General features: G+C 46.2%; 1 protein-coding gene across 1 annotated transcript in view; it reads right to left on the reverse strand.

The window, feature by feature from the left end:
• The window catches only part of ANKAR (ankyrin and armadillo repeat containing), an 898,322-nt gene that overhangs the window by 144,923 nt on the left and 740,396 nt on the right, over nt 1-13,003 (reverse strand). The window contains exon 21 of the mRNA XM_077275585.1: nt 5,576-5,734. Within this exon, the coding sequence (XP_077131700.1) occupies nt 5,576-5,734 (159 nt within the window). The remainder of the gene's footprint in view (nt 1-5,575; nt 5,735-13,003) is intronic.

The raw sequence follows: 13,003 nt of genomic DNA on the forward strand, positions 1-13,003 counted from the left end.
AGGGTGAGGTTCGAGGCCTGGACATGCACACCATCAGTGTAAACTCCAGGTAGAGGGTCAGTCAGGATTTCCCTAGTCTGAGGGAAATTGCAGGGGCCCGGGTTATTAGCTCTCGCTCACCTAGTCTCCCCGTGACAATCACATCCAGTGTTGATGGAGCTTCATCTGATAAGGAATCAGAAGAAGAGTCCCATAGGGGTTGAGAAGATTACATATTTGATAATACAGGGGTGATTCCCAGGTCTGTACTTAGAAGTACAGACCTAAGGCTATCCATGAAGTGAGTCTGGACTGGGATGAGGAGGAAGCTTTTTTTGGTAGTTGAGGCTTCTACATTTTGGTTGGTATTATATAGCAGGAACCAATGGCAGATTTATATCCGCTTTGGCATACTTTCCAACTTTTACAGAAGAGAAATAGGGACAAAACATGTGGCGTGTTGTGGCTGATTTTAACCACGCTCATAGCCACACCCATTTCTTAAAAAAAAAAAAAACACTGCAGTTTTTTACATGTGTTTTTATAGGCTCCACATAGAAGCCTATAGAGAAAAAAAGCACAAGAACTGCACAGTTAAATAGCACCCTTAGGCCAGTATCACACGTCCAGATAATTCCGGTACCGGAAAAATCAGTACCAGAGTTATCCGTGTCCGTGTATCCGTGAGCTCACGTGGCACATCAGTGTGGCACATGTGCGACAGCCGTGTGCTGCCCGTGTGCCGACCGAGTGCCACACGGACCGTGAAGGAGACAGCGCTACAGTAAGCGCTGTCCCCAGCGTGGTGCTGAAGCCGCCATTCATCCCTTCTCTCCAGCAGCGTTCGCTGGAGAGAAGGAATGAAAAATCAATGTTTTTTTTATTATTTTTGTCTTTAAAATCAAGTTCCTTGTCACCTCCCCCCTCCCACCCCCTGTGCGCCCGCCCGCTGGAAATAAAATACTCACCCAGCTCCCTCGATGCTTCCTCTCAGCACCGCAGCTTGTCCTGTATGAGCAGTCATGTGGTGCCGCTCATTACAGTGATGAATATGCGGCTCGACCCCTATGGATTTTATCACCATAACCTGAGGGTTTTTCTGTCATCTGGGTTGTTGTGGACCAGTTTATTAAGATGTGTCATCTGGTCCCGTTCAATAAATTACCCTATGCCAAGACTCTAGCTAAGGTATTTGTGAAAGAGATTGCCAGGCTCCATGGGGTTCCCAAGGACATTGGCTCTGATAGAGGACCACAGTTTTGTGGCTCGCTTTTGGCGTGCTTTTTGTGACAGATTAAAGGTTCATTTGTCATTTTCGTCAGGTTATCACCCAGAGTCCAATGGACAGACTGAAAGGAAGAAACGGGACCTCGAGCAGTTTTTTAGATGTTTTGTAGCAGACAATCAGGAGATATGGTCGGAATATCTACCACTACCTAAGTTTGCTCTTAATAATCATACATCTTCCTCAGCTGGGTGTTCTCCTTTTTTTGCTGTACAGGGAGGCATCCATCATTCATCCATTTTCAAAAATTGGGGCAGCGGTGCCTAAGGAGGAGAGTTTTTCTGGAAATTTGGACAGGGTTTGGACCAATGTGCGCCATAATCTGAAAAAGGCAAATAGGAAGTCAAAGAAATATTTTGACAAGAAAAGAAGGGAGGCGTTGTTTGCAGTTGGGGACATGGTTTGGTTGTCCTCTAGGAATCTGCGTTTGAAGATCCCTTCTAAAAAACTGGGGCCTAAGTTTGTAGGACGCTTCAAAGTGATTCATGTCGTCAACTCGGCAGCGGTGAGATTAGACATCCCCTCGTCCTGGTGAATTAATTCAGTTTTCCAGGTATCTTTACTGAAGAAAGTTAACACACCAGATAAGGAGGCGATGCCGACTGTTCCTCCAGTTGATGAGGATGGCAAGTTTGAGATTTCACGCATTTTAGATTCCAGGTGGCACAGAGGAAGGTTGCAGTATCTCGTGTCCTGGAAGGGTTTCGGTCCCAGGGATAATTGCTGGGTGAAAGCTGAGGACGTCTCGGCCTCAAGGCTGATTAAGGCTTTTCACAAGAGATTTCCAAATAAGGCTCGGCCAAGAGGATCCGGAGGATCCTCGTAAAAGGGGAGGTACTGTTAGAATCTGTTTTGTTTTTTGACCATCTTTTTGTGGTTTTCTGGCTGCTGGTCTTTTTCCCCTGGTGTTGGGTTGTCTTAGGTCAGGTGATTGTATCACCCTTTAATACCCAGCACCTGCCTCTCCCATTCCTTAATGGACAACAGTGTTAATCCACTTGAGTTCTGGCTAGGTGCTTTGATAGCTTTTTGTGTTTGATATTGTGCAGTTCTGGGATCTCTGGTTCTTTAGTTTAGATCTTTAGTTTCTGTTTTCAGTTGGTTTCTGCAGCTGTCTCTGTGTTTCTATTAGGAGGTGACCTGTTTTTATACCCAGTCCTTAGATCTTTCAGGGACCTCCTTCCCCCTATCTATAGGTCTTCGCTGAGATTAACCTAGGATAGTCGGTGGGTCTATTCACAAGGAATGGGTCACCCACTCCATTGTAGGGTATCTGCCTAGTCTCAGTGCAGAGTCAGTTTTCTCCCTTCTGTCCTAGTTCTGTGTTGCAGTTCCGTAACACCGGCTCTGCATTGGAATCTAAAAGTTGGGAACTCTGTTACATCTCTGGACACTACTGTCCAGGACCACCAGAAGTTTCCTGGACATGGCCGTCCAACCAAACTGAGCAATCATGGAGAAAAGCCTTGGTGAGAGAGGTAAAGAAGAACCTCAAGATCACTGTGGCTGAGCTCCAGAGATGCAGTAGGGAGATGGGAGAAAGTTCCACAAAGTCAACTATCACTGCAGCCGCCCACCAGTTGAGTTTTATGGCAGAATTGCCTGACGGAAGACTCTCCTCAAGACACATGAAAGCCCACATAGAGTTTTCTAAAAAACACATAAAGGACTCCCAGACTATGAGAAATAAGATTCTCTGGTCTGATGAGATGAAGATAGACCTTTTTGGTGATAATTCTAAGCGGTATGTGTGGAGAAAACCAGGCACTGCTCATCACCTGCCCTATACAGTCCCAACAGTGAAACATGGTGGTGGCATCATCATACTATGGGGGTGTTTTTCACCTACAGGGACAGGATGAATGGTTGTCATTGAAGGAAACATGAATGCGGCCAAGTACAGAGATATCCTGGATAAAAACCTCATCCAGAGTGCTCTGGACCTCAGACTTGGCCGAAGATTCACCTTCCAACAAGACAATGACCATAAGCACACAGCTAAAATAACAAAGGAGTGGCTTCAGAACAACTCTGTGACCATTCTTGATTGCCCAAGCCAGAGCCCTGACCTAAACCCAATTGAGCATCTCTGGAGAGACCTGAAAATGGCTGTTCACCATCCATCCTGACGGAACTGGAGAGGATTTGCAAGGAAGAATGGCAGTGGATCCCCAAATCTAGGTGTGAAAAACTTGTTGCATCATTCCCAAGAAGACTCATGGCTGTACTAGCTCAAAAGGGTGCTTTTACTCAATACTGAGCAGAGGGACTGATATTTCAGTTTTTCTTTCTTAATAAATTTGCAAAAATTACTACATTTCTGTTTTTTTTTCAGTCAAGATGGAGTGCGGAGTGTACATTAATGTGAAAAAATGAACTTTTGTGAATTTAACAAATGGCTGCAATGAAACAAAGTGTGAAAAACTTAAAGGGGTCTGAATACTTTCCGCACCCACTGTATATGTACATATACATTTATATTCACCGGCTGCCTGAGTTCTGGATGAATCAGGCTAAAGTGACTGAAAATCCTTCTATGGCCAGTCTGAAGCTGTCCGAGTGTCGCCTCCTAGCTTCTGGCTAAGTCGCTCACATGCAGTACTAAGCTCCCTTACTATAGGAAAGGGGTGGGGAATCTTTTCTGCCAAGGGCCATTTCGATATTTATACCATCCTTTGGGGGCCGTACAAACTCCACCCACAAAGTGCATCTTGACTCTGGCACTGGTTTCAGGACATAATCTTTCATTGCATGCCCTTCAGTGTTCAGTAGTGAACACTGCATGTGTGTGCTAACAGAGCAGGAAGAAATTAATGAGCTGGTTGTAGTCAAAATACACCTCCCTGCCTAAGAATGCGGTCTCTGAGCATCTGGTCAGGGGCCCAATAAAAGGTCATCGAGGCCGTAAATGGCCCTGAGGCCTAAGATTACCCACCCCTGCTATAGGAAATGTCAGACAACTGCTACACACTCTCCCACTTCTATGCCGAGACATAGCCATCTGCAGTCTCAATATCACTCTATCACCAAGATCCATAAGGAGTGCCATCTCAGGACTTAAGCACACATGGAAGACCGGCCCTCTTTGGAACTTTGGCAAAAATGGCCACTGTCGCTTTGCAAATAACATTGACTCAACAGTTTTTATGACTGAACATTTGTTTTTTTTCGACATGCTGAAAGTGGAAAGATAGCTCTCTGAAGGTCTGCTGTCATACATTGGCTCCATACCCTTCTTAATCAGGTAATTTTATTATTTTAACCCCCTTGCCCGTTATAACACTAAAGGCCCCGTCTCACATAGCGAGATCGCTAGCGAGATCGCTGCTGAGTCACAAGTTTTGTGACGCAACAGCGACCTCAGTAGCGATCTCGCTGTGTTTGACACGTACCAGCGACCCAGCCCCTGCTGTGAGATCGCTGGTCGTGTCGGAATGGCCTGGACCTTTTTTTGGTCGTTGAGGTCCCGCTGACATCGCTGAATCGGTGTGTGTGACACCGATCCAGCGATGTCTTCACTGGTAACCAGGGTAAACATCGGGTTACTAAGCGCAGGGCCGCGCTTAGTAACCCGATGTTTACCATGGTTACCAGCGTAAAAGTAAAAAAAAAAAAACGTACATACTCACATTCCGGTGTCCTTCAGGTCCCTTGCAGTCTGCTTCCCGCTCTGACTGACTGCCGGCCGGAAAGTAAGAGCAGATCACAGCGGTGACGTCACCGCTGTGATCTGCTTTCACTTTACGGCGGCACTCAGTCAGAGCGGGAAGCAGACTGCAAGGGACCTGAAGGACACCGGAATGTGAGTATGTACGGTTTTTTTTTTTTTACTTTTACGCTGGTAACCACGGTAAACATCGGGTTACTAAGCGCGGCCCTGCGCTTAGTAACCCAATGTTTACCCTGGTTACCCGGGGACCTCGGCATCGTTGGTCGCTGGAGAGCGGTCTGTGTGACAGCTCCCCAGCGACCACACAGCGACAAAACAGCGACGCTGCAGCGATCAGCATCGTTGTCTGTATCGCTGCAGCGTCGCTGTGTGTGACGGGGCCTTAACACTTTCTGCTCCCTGTCAGTTTAAACTACAGTCCCTCCAAATCCTATTATTAACAGGACCCCTTAGGCCATATTTTAGTGCAGCCTCACTTTTCTATTTGCCAAACCATATACTTTTATATATGTACTCGTCATATTTTACAGCAAACAGTGCCAATAAGGAAGATTGCTAAATGAATACCTAGATTCATAGCACTGCCCAAAAAGTCTTTAAATTAAATGTTTAAGGTTAATGTTAGTTTGGACAATAGTTACCTGAAATGCAGATAATGCTCTGTGGGCTTCAATTTCAGATTGTAAGAAAGGTTCATAAATGGATATTTCAATGCCACCGTTCTCCAAAATGTAGAATTGTTGCAATGTATTGTTGTAAGCAAAAAGAGCCAATGCATAGCCTGCTTTTAAGCAAATATCCTGAAATACATTACACATAAAATTAGTTTTTCATGCTTATTTAGAAAAAGGGAAACAGTAAATCACTGGTTAAAAGTTTCAGTCTCATTTTATTCACTCTGTATTATATAGATTAGAGAGCAAAGACTTGTAGCACATAGCGCATTGGGATAATCATCATTTTTTAACTATTTCATATTTCAATAAAAGGAGCATCTATTGAAAGCACAAGGGAGTGGGAAATCATTTAAAAAGCATATCAAAGACCAGAGCCACTTTATCTGATGTGAAGGGGCTCAAGAGTGGGAGATGGTGCCGCATTTTATTTTTTATATTAAAAATGATTGTTCATATAAACAATTATTTTTAATACAAATTTACATTTTTCAACTTTAACATTTTTTTTATTATTTTTTTTTTCAGCCACTGGGCTCCGCCATTTTGCTTTGCAGGAGTGTAAGTGTAGCTGAACGACACTTACACTCTGCAAATACGGCAGCCCTGGGCATAGACATCTATGGTCGGCATCCAACCCTATACTTTACATTGAGCTGCTCCCTGCTGTGATCTGGCCACGCCCCCTGGGCCGTCCACACCACAGCAGAGGCAGGAGATCGGCGCCATCTTTCTGGTGCTCACAGTGCATCTGTGAGCTCCAGTTTCCCAGTATAATCGCAGGAGCCCTGCGGTTATAGGAGGAGAAGGAGGAGACCAAGGACGGGAGGGAGAAAGGACTTAGCAGCGGAGCAGTGAAGTAAATATCAGTGGGGGAGGGGGAGAGGCAATCTAATCCTATCCTTTGTGATGCTGACTCTAAGCAGTGTATCTCCTCCATGTGTGTTACTCTGCTGACTGTGTATCTACTCCTCTCCTGTGTGATACTGTCTGCTGAGCCATGCATCTAATCCTATCCTGTGTGCTACTGACTGAGCTGTGTATCTACTCCTCTCCTGTGTGATACTGTCTGCTGAGCCATGCATCTAATATTCTCCTGTGTGATACTGAGCTGTGTATCTAATCCTCTCCTGTGTGATACTGTCTGCTGAGCCATGTATCTAATCCTACCCTGTGTGATACTGTGCTGAGATATGTATCTAATCCTCTCATGTGTGATACTCTCTGCTGAGCCATGCATCTAATCCTATCCTGTGATACTGACTGAGCTGTGTATCTAATCCTCTCCTGTGTGATACTGTCTGCTGAGCCATGCATCTAATCCTATCCTGTGTGACACTGACTGAGCTGTGTATCTAATCCTCTCCTGTGTGATACTGTCTGCTGAGCCATGCATCTAATCCTATCCTGTGTGATACTGACTGAGCTGTGTATCTAATCCTCTCCTGTGTGATGCTGTCTGCTGAGCCATGTATCTAATCCTACCCTGTGTGATACTGTGCTGAGCCGTGTATCTAATCCTGTCCTGTGTGATACTGTATGCTGAGCCATGTATCTAATCCTCTCCTGTGTGATACTGTGCTGAGCCTTGTATCTAATCCTACCCTGTGTGATACTGTGCTGAGATGTGTATCTAATCCTCTCCTGTGTGATACTGTGCTGAGCCTTGTATCTAATCCTACCCTGTGTGATACTGTGCTGAGACGTGTATCTAATCCTCACCTGTGTGATATTGACTGCTGAGTCGTGTATCTAATGTTATCCTTTGTGATACTGACTGCTGAGCCGTGTATCTAATCCTATCCTGTATGATACTGACTGAGCTGTGTATCTAATCTTCTCTTATGCACTCCTCTCTCCCCCTGTTATGTGTGATCTATATGGCGGTATTATGTGAGAAGTATATGGCGGTATTATGTGTGCTCTATATGTCGGTATTATGTGAGAACACTATGGCGTCATTATTTGCGATCTATATGATGGTATTATGTGAGAAATATAGGACAGTATTATGTGTGATCTATATGGCGGTATTATGTGAGAACACTATGGCGTCGTTATTTGCGATCTATATGATGGTATGTGAGAACTATAGGACAGTATTATGGGTGCTCTATATGGCAGTATTACTGTATGTGAGAACACTATGGCAGTATTATCTTCAGAAAGGGGACCCACTCTATGGTGGTTCTGGTTGAGCAGCTGTACACGGGTCTGGGATAATAGAGGGGGCAGCATAACCTCCAGATAGGTCCTGTGAGGGGAAGGCTGGTGAGGCAGCTGAAGAGAGGCATCTCATTTTTATCGTTACTATAGGGCTACATTTCCCCCCAGCATCACCCCAACTGCGCCTGTCGCCTCGCTTTCACACATCGCCAGAACAGGATCTGAGGAGGGGAATGGGGTCTTTGCATGCAATGTCTGGATCAGAATAGGCTGTCAATCCACAGAAATGTTTCCGGGATTTCTGTGGAGCAGACGGTCCATCCATGTGTATAAAAGACAGCGCTCTATGTACAATCCCTGGCTGCTCCGCGCACCGAACAGGGTGCCCCCCATAGACCAGTACACTGCTCTCCTGAAATACTCTGTGCTGCTGTCACCCTGCTCCCTCCACCATATATCCCACAGAATCCTTGCTGCCTGCTATCCTCTGTGACTGTCTACTTGTCAGTATAAGGCCGGGATCACACATACGCGAGATACGACTGAGTCTCGCAGGTGAAAACCCAGCTCTGGCTCCGGCACTCCGGAGCGGAGCATGCAGCTCCATGTATTGCTGTGTGGCCGCATGCTCCGCTCTGGAGTGCCGGCGCCAGAGCTGGGTTTTCACCTGCGAGACTCGGTCGTACCTCGCGTATGTGTGATCCCGGCCTTACTCTGCAGTCACCAACAAAATGGCTGCTCACTGGATTCCTGAATATCATCCTCTCTTATCCCTTAGCAAACACCCAGGAGGGGAGGAGAGGAGACATCACACCCATGTCAGCAGACTCTGCCCATAATTACTGCAGTGCAGTAATGTGAGCTAGTTGTAAACTAGGTTTTTGTAAAATTTCATTAGCTGCTCCCCCTAGTGTTTAAAAGTGGAAATGCCAAACCTTTTAAAATTATTTTTCATATTTTACTAAATTATAAACAAATGATAATATTTTTTAAGAAAATTCAAACATAAATTCTTTACATTTTTTCAATCGCTGGAAAAAAAAATTGGAGGCACCTTCCCTTTAAAGCACCATTCCGGCGATTCTTTTATTTCAGCTCCCTGACCCTAGTCTTATACTTACCAGCCCCTCTCTTCATCTTTTATAGGCGCTGCTCTGGTCCCACACCACTAACTACTCACTGCTAGGGTTGAGCGACTTTTACTTTCTTAGGATCGAGTCGGGTTTCGCGAAACCCGACTTTGTCAAAAGTCGGGTCGAGTGAAATCGGCCGATTATCGCGAAAAGTCGGGGATCGACCGAAACACGAAACCCAATGTAAGTCAATGGGGAATCAAAGTCGGCAGTGAGTGGAGGACAGGAAAACACCAACAGTGCCCATTTTAATGTCAAAAACATCAATTCTTGTCACTTAAGCTTGTGAATCTCAATTTACCTTATAATAATAGTTAGGCATTGAAAATTGGGGGTCATTTGGCTAAAGTTGTGGGGAGGGGGGTAGGGCTGGCTCAAGTTTTTTGTGGGCCCAGGAAACGCGGACTACGTCACGGCAGTGGAGCCGGGAGAGGTAAGTATTAAAACTTTGCAAATGCTGTGATCCCGAGCAAGCAGGGGGGGCCCACTTGTTTGCATTGGCACTGGCACAGGGCCCCTCAAAGTACGGCAGTGTGTTTGACGGCGGGGGCGCCTCCCACCGGCAGAGACACTTTTGCATACTATGAGGGGCCCTGTGCCAGTGACGTCACCAATGAGTATGCTCCCCCACCTGATGAAGGAACCTGCACTTTCATCTGCACCTTCCCCTTTGTCCCCGTGTAAGGTGGTATAGTATGCGGGAAGGGGAACCTGACTTTCAGCAGGGTCAGATTCTGGCTGTGTAGAGTGCAAGGGGAATGTAGTGGTCTGGGTCAATGTACCAGCAGACTCATCTAGCAGTGGCTGGGCAATGGGCAGGATGAGGAGGAAACACAGATATAGTCCCAAAAAACAAAGTAGGCTAAATGCAGTTCAAAATTGGTAACAGGAGTAAACAGGCGGCACTGCTTTGTTCATTGGAGGAGAACACCAAGCAGCGGCAGACACCGTTAGTAGGCCCAACCAAACAAGTAGGCCAAATGCAGGTTAATATCTGATATAGGCCGAAAGCCTGAAAATTGAAGCTCAGCTATATTCAGTGGAGGAGACAAGCAAGGAGCGGCAGACACCGTTACTAGGGCCCAACCAAACTAGTAGGCCAAATTCAGTTTCATGTGTTATGTAGGCCGAAAGCCTGAAGATTGAAGCTCAGCTTTGTTCAGTGGAGGAGACAAGCAAGGAGCGGCAGACATCGTTACTAGGGCCCAACCAAACTAGTAGGCCAAATGCAGTTTAAAATTTCCTATAGGCCGAAAGCCTGACGATTGAAGCTCAGCTTTGTTCAGTGGAGGAGACAAGCAAGGAGCGGCAGACACCGTTACTAGGGCCCAACCAAACTAGTAGGCCAAATGCAATTTAAAATTTCCTATAGGCCGAAAGCCTGAAGATTGAAGCTCAGCTTTGTTCAGTGGTGGAGACAAGCAAGGAGCGGCAGACACCGTTACTAGGGCCCAACCAAACAAGTAGGCCAAATGCAGTTTAAAATTTCCTATAGGCCGAAAGCCTGAAGATTGAAGCTCAGCTTTGTTCAGTGGAGGAGACAAGCAAGGAGCAGCAGACACCGTTACTAGGGCCCAACCAATCAAGTATGCCAAATTCAGTTAAAAATTTCCTATAGGCCGAAAGCCTGAAGATTGAAGCTCAGATTTGTTCAGTGGAGGAGACAAGCAAGGAGCGGCAGGCACTGTTACTAGGGCCCAACCAAACTAGTAGGCCAAATGCAGTTTAAAATTTCCTATAGGCCGAAAGCCTGAAGATTGAAGCTCAGCTTTGTTCAGTGGAGGAGAAAAGCAAGGAGCGGCAGACACCGTTACTAGGGCCCAACGAAACGAGTAGGCCAAATGCAGTTTCATGTGTTATGCAGGACGAAAGCCTGAAGATTGAAGCTCTGCTTTGTTCAGTGGAGGAGAACACCGAGCAGCAGCAGACACCGTTAGTAAGCCCAACCAAACAAGTAGGCCAAATGCAGTTTAATATCTGACATCGGATGAAAACTGAGGCTCAGCTTTGTTGAGTGGAGGACAACTGTAATGGGAGGCAGACACAGTTAGTAGGCATAAATAAGAAAGTAGGCAAAATGCAGTTCAAAATTTGTTAGTGGAGTATACAGACGGCATAGCTTTGTTCAGCGGAGGACAACTGTAATAAGTGGCTCAGACAGACAGAGTAGGGCAACAATTAAAAAAGGTGGCTAACTGCAGTTCAAAATTTGTAATAGGAGTACACAGTCGGCATAGCGTGGTCCAGCGGAGGAGGACAAGTGTAATTAGTGGCTCTGACACACTGAATAGGAGTAAAATAAAAAAGAATGATATATGCAGTTCACAATTGGTAAGAGAAGTACACAGGGGGCCTTGCTGGGTTCAGCGGTGGAGGACAACTGTTGTGAGAGTCTGACACAGTTACTAAAACAAAATAAATAAGTAGGCTAAATGCTGTTCTACATTGGTAAGAGGAGTACACAGGCGGCCTAGCTTGTTTCAGGGGGGGAGACAGTTGTAATGTATGGCGCCGACAGACAGACAGACATACAGAGGCCTAACCTAAAAAAAGGTGTCTAAATGCAGTTCAAAACTGCTAGCAGGACTACCCAGGCGGCCTAGCTTGGTTCAGGGGGGGAGACAGTTGTAATGTATGGCGCCGACAGACAGAAAGACAGAGGCCTAACCTAAAAGAAAGGTGTCTAAATGCAGTTCAAAACTGCTAGCAGGACTAACCAGGCAGCCTAGCTTGTTTCGGGGGGGGGGGGGGGCAGACAGTTGTAATGTGTGGCGCCGACAGACAGACAGACAGACAGAGGCCTAAAATAAAAAACGGTGGCTTCATGCAGTTCTAAACTGCTAGCAGGACTAACAAGGCGGCCTAGCTTGTTTCGGGGGGACAGTTGTAATGTGTAATGTGTGGAGCAGACAGACAGACAGAGGCCTAACATAAAAAAGGTGGCTAAATGCAGTTCAAAACTGCTAGCAGGACTAAGCAGGCGGCCTAGCTTGTTTCAGCGTGGGAGGACAACTGTTATGAGAGGCTGACACAGTTACTAGGCACAAATAAGTAAGTAGGCTACATGCAGTTCACAATTGGTAACAGGAGTACAGAGGTGGCATAGCTTTGTTCAGCGGAGGTCAACTGTTAGAAGTGGCTGATAGGGTTGAGCGAAACGGATCGTTAATTTTCATAAGTCGCCGACTTTTGGCAAAGTCGGCGTCTCATGAAACCGAGCCGATCCCTGTGTGGGGTCTGCCATGCGGTACGCGACTTTCGCGCCAAAGTCGCGTTTCAATGACGCTAAAAGCGCCATTTCTCAGCCAATGAAGGTGGACGCAGAGTGTGGGCAGCGTGATGACATAGATCTCAGTCCCCACCATCTTAGAGAAGGGCATTGCAGTGATTGTCTTGCTTTCTGCGGCGTCACAGGGGCTATAAAGGGGCGTTCCCGCCGACCGCCATCTTACTGCTGCTGATCTGAGCGTAGGGAGAGGTTGCTGCAGCTTCTTCGGAAGCAGGGATAGTGATAGGCAGGGTACATGAAGCCACAAACCGCTTGTGCTGTAGCGATTTCCACTGTCCAATACCACCTTTTGTTTGCAGGACAGTGGAAGCTACATTTTTTTTTCCTCAGCGCTGTAGCTCATTGGGCTGCCCTAGAAGGCTCCCTGATAGCTGCGTTGCTTTGTGTGTACGCCGCTGTGTAAACCAACTGCTTTTTTCAAAGCACAAATCCTGTTTTTCCTTCCTTTCTGCACAGCTATCTTGTGTGTTTGTCCACACTTTTGTGTGCAGCAGTCCTTTTTACAGCTGCCTGCCATACTTTTCTGAGATAACTGCAGGGAGATAAATATTGGCAAGTCTGCCTCCGTGCCATTGCTGTGTGTGGCATCTCTCTCTCATTGTGTGGCACCGAAAACACTGTGTAATACTTGGCCTTTTTTTTTTTTTTCTAAATTCTCCCTTTTCCCCAAAAAAAATTAGTGGGAGATAAATATTGGCAAGTCTGCCTCCGTGCCATTGCTGTGTGTGGCATCTCTCTCTCATTGTGTGGCACTGAAAACACTGTGTAATACTTGGCCTTTTTTTTTTTTTTTCTAAATTCTCCCTT

The sequence above is a fragment of the Ranitomeya variabilis genome, chromosome 7, assembly GCF_051348905.1.
Source record: "Ranitomeya variabilis isolate aRanVar5 chromosome 7, aRanVar5.hap1, whole genome shotgun sequence".
Taxonomy (NCBI): Eukaryota; Metazoa; Chordata; class Amphibia; order Anura; family Dendrobatidae; genus Ranitomeya; species Ranitomeya variabilis.